General features: G+C 34.5%; 1 protein-coding gene across 1 annotated transcript in view; it reads right to left on the reverse strand.

The window, feature by feature from the left end:
* Positions 1-9,733: 9,733 nt before the first annotated feature.
* LOC131858412 (uncharacterized) overlaps positions 9,734-15,312 on the reverse strand; it is a 56,289-nt gene continuing 50,710 nt past the window's right edge. The window contains exon 2 of the mRNA XM_059211646.1: positions 9,734-10,051. Within this exon, the coding sequence (XP_059067629.1) occupies positions 9,734-10,051 (318 nt within the window). The remainder of the gene's footprint in view (positions 10,052-15,312) is intronic.

Consider the following 15,312-nt stretch of genomic DNA (forward strand, 5'->3'; position numbering starts at 1 on the left):
ATTCCTTATGTCTCCCCAAAGTTGGTGCCCACTCCAATAAACTCCTTTTATTAAATATATGTTACTTGCACTTCTAATTTATCACTTACGTACCCATATAGTCAATTATTAAATAAATTAAATAGCATTAAAATTAAATATTTAGTTTAATTGTTATTTAAATTAAATAAATTGAACCACATTAAAACCTTAAATATCAACATTCAATGAATCCATCGACATTCCTAAAATGGAAACACTGTCAACTGACCAAGTTGGTGTCCAATCTGACACTTACAAAAAATAGCATGAGAAAATTGTTCAAAACCACTCTAGAAGAAGGGCGTTATGCAAATCTCAACCACATGAGCTCAATGAAACACCTATCACTGCTAAAGGCTACATCAAATTATCATCATGAGTCCCCTAACCCTAACTCATTAGCCTATGGGAACCCACTAAATAGGCTAACAGTCCATAATGCTAAAGTGCTCAAGAAGGGGACATTACAAAATCATTATCAAAAGATGCTTAGAAAATTGAAAAATTGGAGGCAAACAAAGATGAATGTAAATATTACATTGAGTTCTAAAATCTTGATATCATATCTAGGCACAAAAAAATCAATTAGAAGAAAAAATCCAAGTATGTGATTTTTTTCCAATCAAGACAATTGAGTTGGCTAAAGCTGTATTCTGTGGAAGTTGGTCCATTAATGCCAAATTGGAAGAGAAAAATGAAAAAGATAAAAGAGCATAAATGAGATATTTGTCCATCACAATTTGAAAGATGACTCTTAATCTCACAGAAGAAGAGCTATTAAGGAAAAAAAAAACATCAAAGATTTAAAGGAATTTTTTTTAGATGTGTCCAACATGGCCATCAGGGAATTTTCAATGTCAAGATGCATAGAAGGGAAATAGTGCACAAGAATTTGTCTTTGTCAAACCTAAGAAAGAGGAAAATCCCATATTGCACAAGGAATTGTTGAGTGTAATGAGAAAGAAAGGTACATGGTAGACAGTAGTTTCAAAATTGCATGCAAGGTAGCTGGAAAATCTTGCAAGTGGATTATTGATGGTGGAAAAACCAAAAATTTTAGATTGTCTGGAGATGGTACAAAAGATGGTTTTGAAGTCTACCCCAACCTAGATCCATATATGGTTGTGCAATTTCAAAAAGATTATCAAGTTATCATGACCAAACAGTGTATGATAAGTTCCACGTTAGAAGTGGAATGTGGTATAATAGCCATGGACACATTCTATATGAAATTAGGAAAGCCTTGACACTGTGTCAGGTGCAATCTATGAAGAAATAAAGAAAAGATATAAATTCTCCAAAGGTTTCAAGAATTTTGAGTTATACACATGAAAAGTAGGGGAGGATAGTAAGTTGGTGTTGGTCTCAATAAAAGAATTTATATAGGAAGATTAGATATTAAAGGTATATCATAAACAATAGGACTCTGAGATGTAGTAAGAGACTCCAATAGAAGTGAAAATCTTGTTCAAGGAAGGTGCACCTAAAAACACATAAGTAAATGAAAGACTTTCCAAATAGACAAATGCCTAGAAGAGGAGGCAAATAGAAAATCATCCTTCTTGGAAAGTGGTATCAAATACTCTTGTACAAGTATCCAAAATGAATCAAATTAAAACTGAAATGATTTACACCAAAAAGTGTTTTGAAAGTACAATAGGATGCATTTAGTGCAACAACCACATTAAATCCAAGGTAGTGAATTGTGGAAGCCTTAGCAAAATCCATGCTAGTCATGTATGAAAAGGTGAAAAGGCAATTACAGAGAAGTCGAAAGTGAGTAGAAACTAGAAAGTGATAGTAGTGAGAAAGAAACGACGTTTATTGTAGAAGATATGGAATCGTTGCCTCTAAGAAAGGATAATTTTCCTAGTTAAACAGATTAAAAATTCAAATCCATGAAAGTTGGCCCTTGCAACAATAGGTTTCCAAGTTCAATGTGAAAATAAAATATAGGGAAAAGAGGAAATTCACAAAAGAAATTTGAATTTTTTTGTGAAAACTTTGGATGAAAGAATTAATAAATTTTATGCAACTAGAAGATAAATAATAAATATCCAAAAGAAACTGCTTGGATATCAGAAATATGATATGGTCAAGTCAACATGCCATCTTTCATTTCATTCTCAAATTCATAACCATGAGCATCAATGCTCACAATAAACTGTCCAGGGAAGTCTGATATAAAAGTATCCCTATTGAAATAGGTCATCTTGAATGTTTGGTGATTAGATTTGCACGAGTAAGGCAATCCAAAATGGATCATGATCAAAAAATATCTAGCAAGGTCAGTTGATATATTGACTCAGAAGCAAACCCAAAGGCAAGTTTTGAAGCTAAAATTGTGTAATTTGGCTTTGGAAATTATATCCTAAAAATTAAGGAGAAAAATGAATCAAATGAGATTATGTTTGAAATTTTGAACAGAGATAGCCAAAACATAAAACTTGTTAGTTACATTGTTTTGGGTTAATTTTGAACTTGGAGAAGCAGAGAGTGGATTTTTTGTTGAAAACTATATCCTTGAACTCACTGAAATGAGCAGAACCATGTGAGACTAACTTCAATGATTCAACCACCCAATACCAAAATGGCATCATAGCCTACAACTAGAAATTTATATCCTCAAACAGTTAGATGGAAGTAGAATAAAAAGAATGAAAAGCTTGATATCTGATTGAGAGTGGACAATTAAAGCTTCCAAACATCAAGCATAGTATCTTAAAACATAAGTTTGATGTCAAACAAGCATTCTTGTCATCTAAAGTAGACCGTCCAGAATTAGGCAAGGTTTACTCAACAAAAAGGTATGAAATCTAATGTCAAGAAAATATGATGACAATAAAGATATGACATCATACTTAATGATGTCAATTCACCACAACGACATTGATATAATCCTTTTGTACAAGAAAATTTATCCAAAAGCTTTTGGTTGATGTGATGATTGAAGATTTTGTTAAAGCCTTGAAATCAGATGCATTGTCAACTCCAAGTGAAGTTAGAAGATAGTCAAACCCTAAAGCCATTGGGAAGAATTCTCAATCAGCACAAGCCATAGAAGATGAAGAGTTATTTTCTAATTGAAATGATGGTTGAAAATGTATAAGAATGTGTATACACCTAAATTTGGTCTGAAGATAATTAATTGAATAAGCAATTACTTAATTAATCCCCATTCCCAATTTATTTTAATTCACAACCAATTTGATTAATTTCTCTATTCATCTACTAGTAAATAAATCTACATGATTTATTTATATAGTTCATTTCATATCCCCTTTGATTAATTAATTCTAAATTAATTAATTTCCCCCCATATAATTCATCTCTTCTAATCCCCTAATTAATTAAAACAAATCAATTTATGAGTTGTTGAAAGTTAATTAGTATTTTCCTATTATTTGAATTTTTAAATTCAATTTACCCACATGCTTCCTAACTTCTAACCACCTAACCTAACCACCTTCTAACCTAATCCATTCCACCTAACCCTGGGTTTAACTAACCCTATCCTATCTTGCACATTCTAAGCTCTATATCCTAACCTCCTATGGTGTGGATATTCTCCCCTTAAGACACATGACACTTTTGCCACATGTCTCCCCTCTTGGACACTTGCCCTCTCATGAGCAAGGCTCTTTGACACTTGTCACCATAGAGATGACAAATGTCCCTTCTTCCAACCCCTTCTCCAACTTCCTCAATCTTGGCCCTTGATATCTTTAGATCAAATCTGGACCGTTGATTCTTTCCACCTCATCTTTGGCCTTGGAATTCCTATAAATATCCCCCATTTTGGAGCAATAAGGATCCCTTGCATTAATAGTTTTAGCATCATTACTATAGGCATTTTCATTTCAATCATCTAGTAATTAGCTTTTTGGATTAATCATAGCATTCCATTTCATATCATTTGCATAATCAATCATGATCAAGTAGCTACTCAACTCTTGAGTTGCCACTTTGGAGGTCATTGCTCCGCTAAGAGCCAATCAATCCAACACCTTCAAGGTCCTCAACAATAGAGGAAAATGGGACATTCCAAGGAAGGCTTAATGGTTTGCAATCTTTAATTTAGTTTTCAATTAAGCTTTTCATTATGTTTTATTGTCTCATTATATGTGTATACCTTTATTATATACCACATTTTAACAAAAAATGCAAACTCAAACCTCAAATTGTCAAATTTACAAGTTTCACAGTAGATTAGCTCTTTCGGTCCAAACAGTCGTACATACGGTCCAAACAGTCGTGCATATGGTCCAAACAGTCACACATACGGTTCAAACAGTCACACATATGGTCCAGATAGTTGCACATATGGTTTAAATAGTCACACATACGGTTCAAATAGTCACACATATGGTTCAAATAGTTGCACATAAGGTCCAAAGAGTCGCACATATAGTCCAAACAGTCACACCTACGGTCCAAACAGTGACACCTACGGTCCAAACTATCACACTTTCAGTCCAAATAGTCGCACCTACGGTCCACATAGTCTCTCTTCTGGTCTAAATGTCAGCTCTCTTGGTATGAATGTTAGCTTTTTCATATTTCAACATTAACTCTCCAAGGTTGAGCTTGCTCGGTATAAACATCAATTTTCTCATTCTACACATTAACTCTTGGGGTCAAAATAATCATTGTCTAAGTTCTAACATCACTAGTTTAAGCTTCAGAGTTCTTGGTCTAAACGTCGGCACTCTTGGTCCAAACGTCAACTCTCTTGATCTAAACATCAGCTTTTATGGTCTAAATGTTAGCTCTCTTGGTCTAAACGTCATCTCTTTTGGGTTGAATGTCAAATTGCTCATGTTCCAACACTAGATCTTCTAGTATGCGCTTGCTAGGTCTAAATTTCAGTTATCTGAGTCTAAAAATAAAAAATCTTAGGTCAAAACAACAATCTCCTAAGTTCAAACACCTAATTTGCTAAGTCTAAACATCACTATTTTGAACTTTAGAGTCACTGCACTACAGAATAGCATTTTTGGTATGTTCCTCAGAGTTCCTGGTTGGTTTTTCAATGTTTTTGGTCATTATTGTAGCATTCTCAATGAGTTTGTTAGCATTTCTAGTCAGTTTGTTAGCATTTTTGGTCCATATAGCAACATTTCTGGTTAGTATAGCAGCGTTTCTGGTCAGTATAGCAGCATTTCTAGTCAGTATAGCAACGTTTCTGGTCAATTTGTCAGTGTTTTTGGTCAGTATACCAACATTCTCAGTCTGTTTATCAGCATTTTTGGTTAGTTTGTCAGCGTTTCTGGTCCATATAGCAGCATTTTTGGTTCGTATAGCAGTGTTTCTGGTCATTTTGTCAGCATTTCTAGTAAACTGCACAGAAATAAGAAAACAAAAACAACCCATTTATCATACAGTCAAATGTAGAGACTAGGTCATCTTCTTGGTTCATTCAATTAGGTTATCTCTATCTAAAATAGATTCAAAGATAGACACACTAAGGTTTTCAAGTATTCGCCTTCAACAAGTTCAAGATCTAAACATCTCAAAGTGCATTATAACTGTAATGCCTTCCAAAATACCCTAAAGAAACTAAACAATAATATACAAATGGAGATTTTTTTTTTTAAAATTAACATCTAAGAACAACTAATGCAACATAAAACATCTCCATCTATTTACATTCATCAACCAATTAACCAATATGAACATACATCATTGCTCATTTCATCAAACAGTGCAAGCGGAAATAACACAACATTAATAATATTTCTCTAGGGTACTTTAACATAATTACTGGATTCATTTCAACAATAACACACTACACACACAATAGGTATATTTCACCTTCATTAATGCATCATATTCTAATTCTTTAACCATGAGATATGCAACCTACAACATTACTTATTCCTCATGATATGCATAATTTCCTTTCTACCAATGCATCTATGAGAATCATTCTTATTTACTAAATCCAATTAACATCTTCTAACATATTCACTTATTAATCTATGAATATTCCTCTTTCAAGATTATTTAACATTCTACCTAGCCTCTAAACATTCCATGAAATAATACAGCTATTCCATAATGCAATTCTATTCAATTCCAACTATAATCCACTTATTTCCATGATTCATAAGATCACATCTCTATAATAGTACAAATACAATATGCCTAAATTCCAATTTCCAACTACAATTCATCTTACAAATACGAGTACATTAAATACATCATGAGCATAGCTCTTTCTACTACAAGAATCCATCTACTATATACAAGAATGTTACATTACATGCATTCTATCTTATCCACTACATAAATCTACTACAAGGTACATCCACAATACATCATGAAGGAGAATCCACATGCACGCAAGAAGAATCCAAGAGAACATCCCAATGGCTAAAATGCATCAACCTCCCGACCATGTGGAACCAAAGGAACCACCCCCCGTGATAGGAGAGGACAAAAGGTCCAAATACACACTCTAAACCTAAGCTGGCACCTATAACCAAGGAGACTAACCACACAAGGACTCTCAAGAAAGAACTCACACATACAATAAGATGACTCCCAGAGGCACAAAACTCATCAAGACATAAATGCATCCAATAAGCATAATCATAAATCATAAAAGGGAAAACACATGTAGGAGTGGAGTTTCATCACATGTCATCCTCATAACATAATAACATAATAAAACAAGGCACTATCCTAAAGGAAATGTGGAGCCATCTCAACCTATGATAGACTACGAGAGATTAGCTTACCATCTTCATGGCCTTCTCATGCTTATCCTAAAACATCCTCCCTAAGACTAAGTCATGAGGCACATATCAATTTATCATCTTATTAATTAATCTAGCTACCCAACCCATCAATTATTATGTTATCACTTATTTACAAATCATGGAAAACTCCAATGTGCCCTAGTGGTCTAGACTTCATGCATCCTTACAAGGAACCTCATGAAAGCCTATCTCTCATGACCTCGGTCATCACAAGGAAGCCCACTCCTCCTAACATGGCCCAACAATAAATCACAAGAGACTCTACCAACATAATTACATGAAAATAATACACAATGCAACCAACAACTTACACACATACTCTTACAACATAAACAAGGCTACAACAACATCAATGTAGCAAAATGAGCCTCTTGGCTAGCAATAAGCGAAGGCATATCAAGCCATCGAATGCTGCCATCAAATAAAAGATAACATCACAACAAGGCCTACTCACTTGCTGGTCCAAAACAACATAGTAATCATCTCAATCATCCATGGCATATCCACAAGGAAAGAGTCTAAAATATACACAATGGTGTAGAGAAGCAAATATACTCAAAACCATCAAAATGCATCAAAACTGATCAAACCCAAACTGGGAAATATTAACAAACCTCAAATAAAGCCTCTGGTACAAAAATCAATTTGGAAAAATACCTCAAAAATGACCAAAACTAAGAAAATACAAAACACGGATAGGTTAGCGCTTTTGCCCTATAGGACGGTGCTTCTGCCAAAAAGAAAACGCTTCTCTCAAGAAGAACAATGCTTATATTTCCAAAATCATGCATATGTATCCTGGGACAGTGCTTATGCCACGTAGAACAATGCAAATGCAACACAAAACAACGCTTTTGCATATTAAGACAATGCTTTTGCAGAAACAACGCTTTTGCACAAGACTTACAGAAAACATAGAAATTTTTTGGGTAACATAATAAAATCTAGACTTAATGAAAGGGCTCAAAAAACATATGAAAAGAGACGCCCAGAAACAAGGAATACTTGGGTATAAACACAATAAAATATCTCAAAGTATAGACCGAGATTTAACCAAATATCTTCATGACATAAAACAGACAAAACTTCTACAAAACTCATAAAGAATCAAATGAAGACAATCCCAAACAATCACAGCTGAAGACTCATGAAGGGAAGAACAATCTACTCTCATACAACAAGGATTAACCAAAGAACAACACAACAATTTCTCACAGAGCCGAGAAATGCCATACACAGGAAAACCAAATATATATCTCCCAGCAACTATATAAAAACTTTTATAACATAAAGTTTCCCTCCCAAATATTAACCTTCAGCAATAATAAAACTATAGAGTAAAGTAATATTTCAACCCACACCCAAAACAATGCAGACACAATGCATACACAGAGAAGCCATTGAAAACAAAATGCAAAGTGAAGAGCTCCAACCTGCAACTTGAAGTAATGGATTGAAGTTGAAGAAGAGCTCCCACAAGCCAAACCAAATCCAATCCAAGCTGCAACCAAAACCAAGAGAGAAGAAATCCAAAACCAAGAAGAAAGCTTGCTGGAGAAATTTTCTAGAGAAGAGCCAACCAACCCCAAAAACCCCATAGGAAAAAAAATAAAAAGCAACAATAATTGAAACCCTAGCCTCAATTTTGACCAATCAAAATATTCTATTTTGGAGTATATTTTACCAACCCACCATATAATATAATTTATTCACCCATTTTGAATTTAACCAATGAGAGTGAAGGGTAGGTAAAGTAAATATAAAATATACTTATCCAGCTAAGTGGGAATGTTTTATTTCTTTATTTAATTTAATGTGTTCATACACCCCACTTAGGAATAAAAGTCAAACTATTAAATAAATATAAGCTATAAATAAATAATCCAAATGGGGATTAAAATCAAATAAACCAAAAGCTAATAAAATAAATTAAAGAACCAAATAAATGTAAGATATCAAATAAATATCAAACCATAGAAAGTCAAATAAATAATTAAATAATCAAATACCATTAAAGATTAAATCACAAATATTAAATAAATATTGGAACAACAATTAAGCTTATCAATTATTAAATATTCGCAAAATCAATAAACGTTAATTATCAAATAATTAAATATTCAAAACTTATAAATTAAATGTATTAAAATAAACATCACCAAATATAAAACTACACATCAAGAGCCACATAATTACTCTAACATAATCAAGTAAATCAACTGACATAAACTGGACTTACAATACCAAAAGACCAAGCTTACTAACTAACATGGTGAATTATGCCAAGACACTGACTACTCATGGTGAACAACTTAGACCTAGAGTATGTGAGGGGAACTCATGCCATCTCTAAACCACATAAGCCATTGGAACTAAAGACATGCTTAGAGCTGTGAAGCCAGGTGGAGTCGATGTCTGGTACCTACAAAATCCTGCAACCACAAAATGACAATACCACATATACATATACATATATAGAACAAGAAAGTGATAGAGAACCATGACGACACATCTTGCTTGTGATGAGTGATGTGGAATCGTCTCTATCACGAAGACAGTCAAACAATAGCCAAACATATCTCATAAACATCTCATCATATGTAATCTTAAAGTAGGGTTAGCGTAATCATAATCATCATCAAAACCATGATAAATCTAATCTATCAATAATCCATGACATAGTGAGCATATAAAATCCATCGAGTACATATATCATCAAATTACATGATCAATCATGATAGTACCAACATCCATATAGATAATCAAAATAGCATATGTCCAATAGTGTCTAACATCAATCATAAGTCACTAAAGCACATGAGTAATCATCATCCAAATCATCAAAATATAGTCTAGATAAGTCTATCAAGCATAATATGAAAGTCAACTCTAATCAAAATAAGTCAAATCAGGGGTGGACACTACATCCTCCCCCCATTTGCCTAGGCTTATTCCTGAAAGCCTGAGAACAAATAGGGATATAGCTCTCTCATCCACACTGCATCATCCCAAGTAGCTGAAGAATCATCAATCAGATCCCACTGGACCCTTACCTGCTCTATGCTTTGACCTCTGAGGGACATCTCTTTATGTTGAAGAATGCGCACAGGTTCCATAGAAAGATGCCCATCCTTGACCTGTAAAGCATTCCAATCCAACACATGCATAATATCAGTATGATATAATCTCATAACTAAAACATGAAAGACATCATGGATGCGGGATAAGCTAGGCGGAAAGGCAAGGCGAGAAGCCACAGGACCAATCTGCTCCAAAATCTTGAAAGTGTTACTACTTATCAAATTGCCATTAGTTTCATATCCAAAGTCATACTATATTATAGTCGATTAGTATTACCAAATCATGTAGTCGATACACACAGAGAAGTCGGTATGAACAGTCTAGTCAGTTGCTGAAGAAAGCAGTCATAGAACATAGTATTCACCGAGTTGTTTATGAGTAAAGTTTCATGGCTACCAAGTGGTAAAGTTAACTCACCGAGTTGACATTCACCGAGTGAAATGTTTTACCAGATACATTGAACCTAGACATGCACATGAAAACGTGTTACAAGATCGAGGCACATCTAACCGTTTTTGCCTTGGAAATTGCACTATGAGATTGTGTATGATTACAAGGCCAATCTAGCCTATGAGATGTTTTGTTTAGTTATTCATTCGAAGAATCTTTGTGTAAGATCGAAGCAATGAATCAAATCACCATTGTAAGAGATCTTTATATACAACATGATTCTAGGGTTAGAAAGATGAGATGATATGATGTGATATGAGATGCAATGAGATAGCAGTGTGTATGCATGAAGAGAGACTGTTACAGAGACACGGAGAGGTCACCGAGAAGGTTATCAGTGAACAGTCGAAGAACAGAGTAAACAAAAGGGTTTACCAAGTTTCATTATGGGTTATCGAGGTATGCTACAAGCTAGGTAATCTTATTCAGAGCACATAGAATCTGCTTTAGCATTTCAGATGTAAAGTTGCAGATATTTGTAATGATTATATTGTAATATTTTGAAGTTGTAAGAGAAACCTTTAACATGGTAAAAGACTCTAACCAAGTCTATAAATTGTAAATCCTTTAACCAGGTGCTACACTTATATTGTGTTGTAAAAATCCTTTAGTAAGGTAGATCTAACTAATCTTAATACTCCTAACAGGGTAAGCTATCATAAATAACTAAATGTAGCTCTAACCGAGCATTCTTTATTATTGTAGTAGTGAAGTTGTGGGTGCCATCCCTACCGCAATTTTTCTCTCTAACCAAGAGTTTCTGCGTGACCAAAATATATGTGTTATGGAGTGAACCATGTATGATTGTTATCTATTGATTATAGTTTTATTTTATGTTACTGCACTATTTTGTTTATGCATAACAATAAGGTTATTATCAAGGAAAAGTTTTGAAGTACTGATTCACCTCTCCCCTCTCAGTACATTAGCTTTCTATATTGGGCCTAAAAATTGGTATTAGAGCCTGAATCTTGGAAAAGGGTTTAACTACCTAAAGAGAAAGATCTTAGCAATGGAAGCCTACAAACAATCTTGGAGGATTGTACATCTTCAAGAAGAGATGGATAATGCAAATCAAGTGATTGCAGACATGCAGAGGCAAATGCAAAAATCTTTGAAAGTAAGGAGAAGATTATCTGATGACTTGCAGGATTCTCAAGAGCTAGTGGAACAAATTGAGACATCATCTGAGAACAATATATCTGAAGAGACTGAAGAAATGATTGGAATGTTGAAAGAAAAGAACAAAGCATTGGCTGATCAACTAAAAGCAATGAAAAGAGAACATGAAAATTTTAGTACACAAATGACTGAAAATCTAGATGCATTAAGGATAGCTGAGGACAAAGCAAGAGATCTACAAAGAGAGAAACAACAACTTGAAGCTCTAGTATCTGAAAAGGATGATGAAATCATAAGGTTAACTGGTATTCAACAAAATATGACAGATCAACTAGGTTATGTACATCATGAAGCAATTCTGAAGAATGATGAAAATCAATCATTGAAACTTGAAGTATCAAGGTTGACTGGTGAACTTGAAACAAAAAAGAAATCCAAAGAATCATTGGAGAAAATTTATGAAGCATCAAAGATGTTGGATGAGCAACTAAACACAAGAAGACTCTACAAAGATGGAGGATTCAGTTACAAAGGAAAAGACTCTACCGAGAAAGGAATTCATACTACCGAGAGAGGAGAATCATCAAAACAAGCTGGAAAAAGGAATAACATCAAAAGGAAGAAGTGTATTTGCTACTACTGTGGAAATCAAGGTCATACTGCCAACATATGCCAGATCAGAAAAGGTAAGCAACCGAATATCTCTAAGTCCAATGGATATTGTTATAATTGCAATAAATATGGTCAAATACCTAATCAATGTAGGACAAAGACTGTTAACAACCATCGGAAGGAAAAATTCAAAGGGTTTTGTAAAAACTACAATAGATATGGACATAGCACCGAGAAGTGCTGGTTTAAGAAAAAGAGCTACATGAAGTATCCACATCGAGCAAACACTGGAGGTTACCGAACTCACACAAATCCTTACTGACAATATGCAGCAGTACCATGGGATTACAATACAAGGATATGGTGTGAATGTTGTGGAAGATATGGACATATAAGTGCCAATTGTTTTATAAGGTTTGGAATGAACAACCGAAGATCATGGAGAAATCCTGGTATTGCATGTTTTCATTGTCACAAAGCTAGACATTTAGCTAGAGATTGCAGAGATCAACCAAGAAGAGACACTGAGGAGATAAAAGAAAAATTCAAGATGATTTGGAAAAAGAAAGAAATTATGTCTAATGAAGAAAGCAACTTACCTACCGAGTTAGGTGCACCTATTTCAAATTAGTCAAGAAAAGGTATGAAGGGACTACATTCTTTAAAAGTTAAATCACAATAGTTCCTATTTTATTATGAACAAGAATTCAAAATCTGCATAGTTAAGATGCAATTAGTCAGTTTGCATACTATATAGGAAACCTGTCAAGTTGGTTAACAAAGCAAAGTTGGGTACTCGGTGAAAACAGAAAATGGAGTAAAAGGTGAACTAAGTGCATTTAATATCTTGACCTAACTTGCACAGAGCCCGATAAGGTATTTTTGAGAAATTAAAAGTGTTTTCGTGGTCATTATCATTCACCCAAGTTTTCGAGAAGTAGAGCAGAGTGAATCAAAGAAATCAAACTTCATTTCAAAGTGAATTTTGAGGTATTTACATCAATCTATTCACACTGTTTAGCTGGTTTCCGATCTAGTCAAATTGCTAGTGTCTACCGAGTGTGAAGAGTAAGTCACTTGTAAACCCTAAGGATAACTTGTCGAATTTTACTCAAGATCTACCATGGCGCCCAAGATCCAAGACCCTGTAGTTGTCCAAAATGTGGAGAAGCCATCTCTGAAGTATTCCCTAACTCCTAAAGTCACCTCAGAACCGGATGATAAAACTGCATTTTCACTCATCCCGGGTCGAGTCTTATTGGTAGAAGATGTCAGATTATTTACCAAGTGCCATGTTGAGGAACTCGATCATGTAGAGATTAGTGACACATATGATGAACTATGCACTGACGGCAAACTAGATAGTAAATTTGAACATATCAGAATCAAGGGATTAACTGAAGCCCTAGTCTATCCTCGTGTGTTCAAACCGCAATGGGTTAAGTTTGTATTAAGCATAGTACATAATGATTTCATGTGGCTACAAGAGCAACCGTTCAAGATCATGAAGGAAGTCATTCACCTGATCACCAGATATCCCATCTACAATCATGCTCGTGCATAGAAAATGATATCACAAAAGGAGTTAATTAGTCTAACCAGAGTAGAATCCAATTATCGAGGACTGAAATTGAATAATGTCACTGATGCTGAACTAAAATTTACAATTAGAGTTATTGGTTACTGTTTCTTCCAATTTGCAAGGGAAAACAGTGTACCATGTGCTGTAGTGGACGTGGCCTACAAAATAGTAAAGAAGGGAATGAAAGTAGACTTATGTGAAGTGCTACTAAAGAACTTATTTGAGAACCTGAACACAATAAGGAAGCTAAAGAAGAACAACTCGGCAAACACACTAAAGTTCGGTTCACTACTTGTCTGTATGTTTTTCTATTTTGAGAAGTTCTTTCCTTCAGTCAGTAAAGTAGTATGGGAGCTACACCGACCTATGACCCATCAAATCAATGATTACATCAAAAAGTTAGGAGATAAATTTAATGATATCATGGATGATTATTTTAGCAAATTCCAAGAGAAAATGCACAACAGGTACAGGATTCCACCACAGCTGGTCGAAAAATACAAGGACAATATATGTTTTGAAGTTGACACTGATTATTGCTATGTAAATGTTGTTGAATTGAGGGTTCAATCGTTGCAACCAATGGGTTATGAAATTGATTATGATATCACATAGCAACAAATTGATGCCTATCTATCGTTGCCAAGGCATGCAACTGAACTAAGGTATGGAACCTATGAAGAGGTGAAGGAGAAAGTAAAAATGAGCATTGTAGTTCCTAAGGCTACAAGAAAAGCTACAAAGATGATAAAAGCTTTATCTGAGAAATTCAAAGAAGAATCCTCATCTACACCTGTCAAAGGCAATCTTGCCATTATCGAGGAAGAATCAGAAGCACAAGAGGTTGTAATAACATTGAGCACAGAGTTACCAAAGGGAAAAGTTCTAAAAAGAAAGAAATAGGACATCACAAAAACCCTGCCAACTCCACCAACAAAGAGACCCAACACCAGAGCATCAGCTGCATCACCGAGCAAGAAACAAAAGACTATTGTCATTCCTAAGGTAACAAAGACTTATAAGAAATCTACTCGGAGACTCATTTTGGCAAAAGAGTCGAGTGATACAGAGTCTGATGATGCAAACAAATTCCAGATTGTGAAGAGCAAAAAGGTAAACATTCACAGTGTTGAAAACTTTTGTGCCAATATTAAAGAATACAGAGGATTTGCAAGATTTAGATATGTTAAGTATGAGTCTAGGAATAATGATGAGAAATGATATATGAGTCTAGGAATAATGATGAGAAATGACAGATTGAAGAAGCTGACATATGTACACTTCTGAAGTTTCAGTTAACACCATTAGAACTAGCAAAGTCACTTCCGAGTGAATTCTACTCACATATTGATAATAGGTGGAAATATGCAATGGACTCAGAGAGACAAATAAGAGAAAGAAGTTTTGTCCATTTATTTCTTGACATGTCCATAGCTGAAATCAAGGAGCATTTATCCACATACAATTCAAAATTTCTTGTGAAATAGAGAGCCTTAAAATTGATGAATGGGCTATATATTGATGTGGAGAATGAGACTAAGGCCAAGTGGCAAGAGATCTTCAAACAAAAGGATGTCGGTGAACAATCTCAAATTGAAATTGTTGATGTCACCGAGCAAGATCCAGATGTCACCGAGAAAGGTCCAGACCTGGTTGACACAATACAAATTGATGAAGATG

This window comes from Cryptomeria japonica, chromosome 9, assembly GCF_030272615.1.
Source record: "Cryptomeria japonica chromosome 9, Sugi_1.0, whole genome shotgun sequence".
Lineage (NCBI taxonomy): Eukaryota > Viridiplantae > Streptophyta > Pinopsida > Cupressales > Cupressaceae > Cryptomeria > Cryptomeria japonica.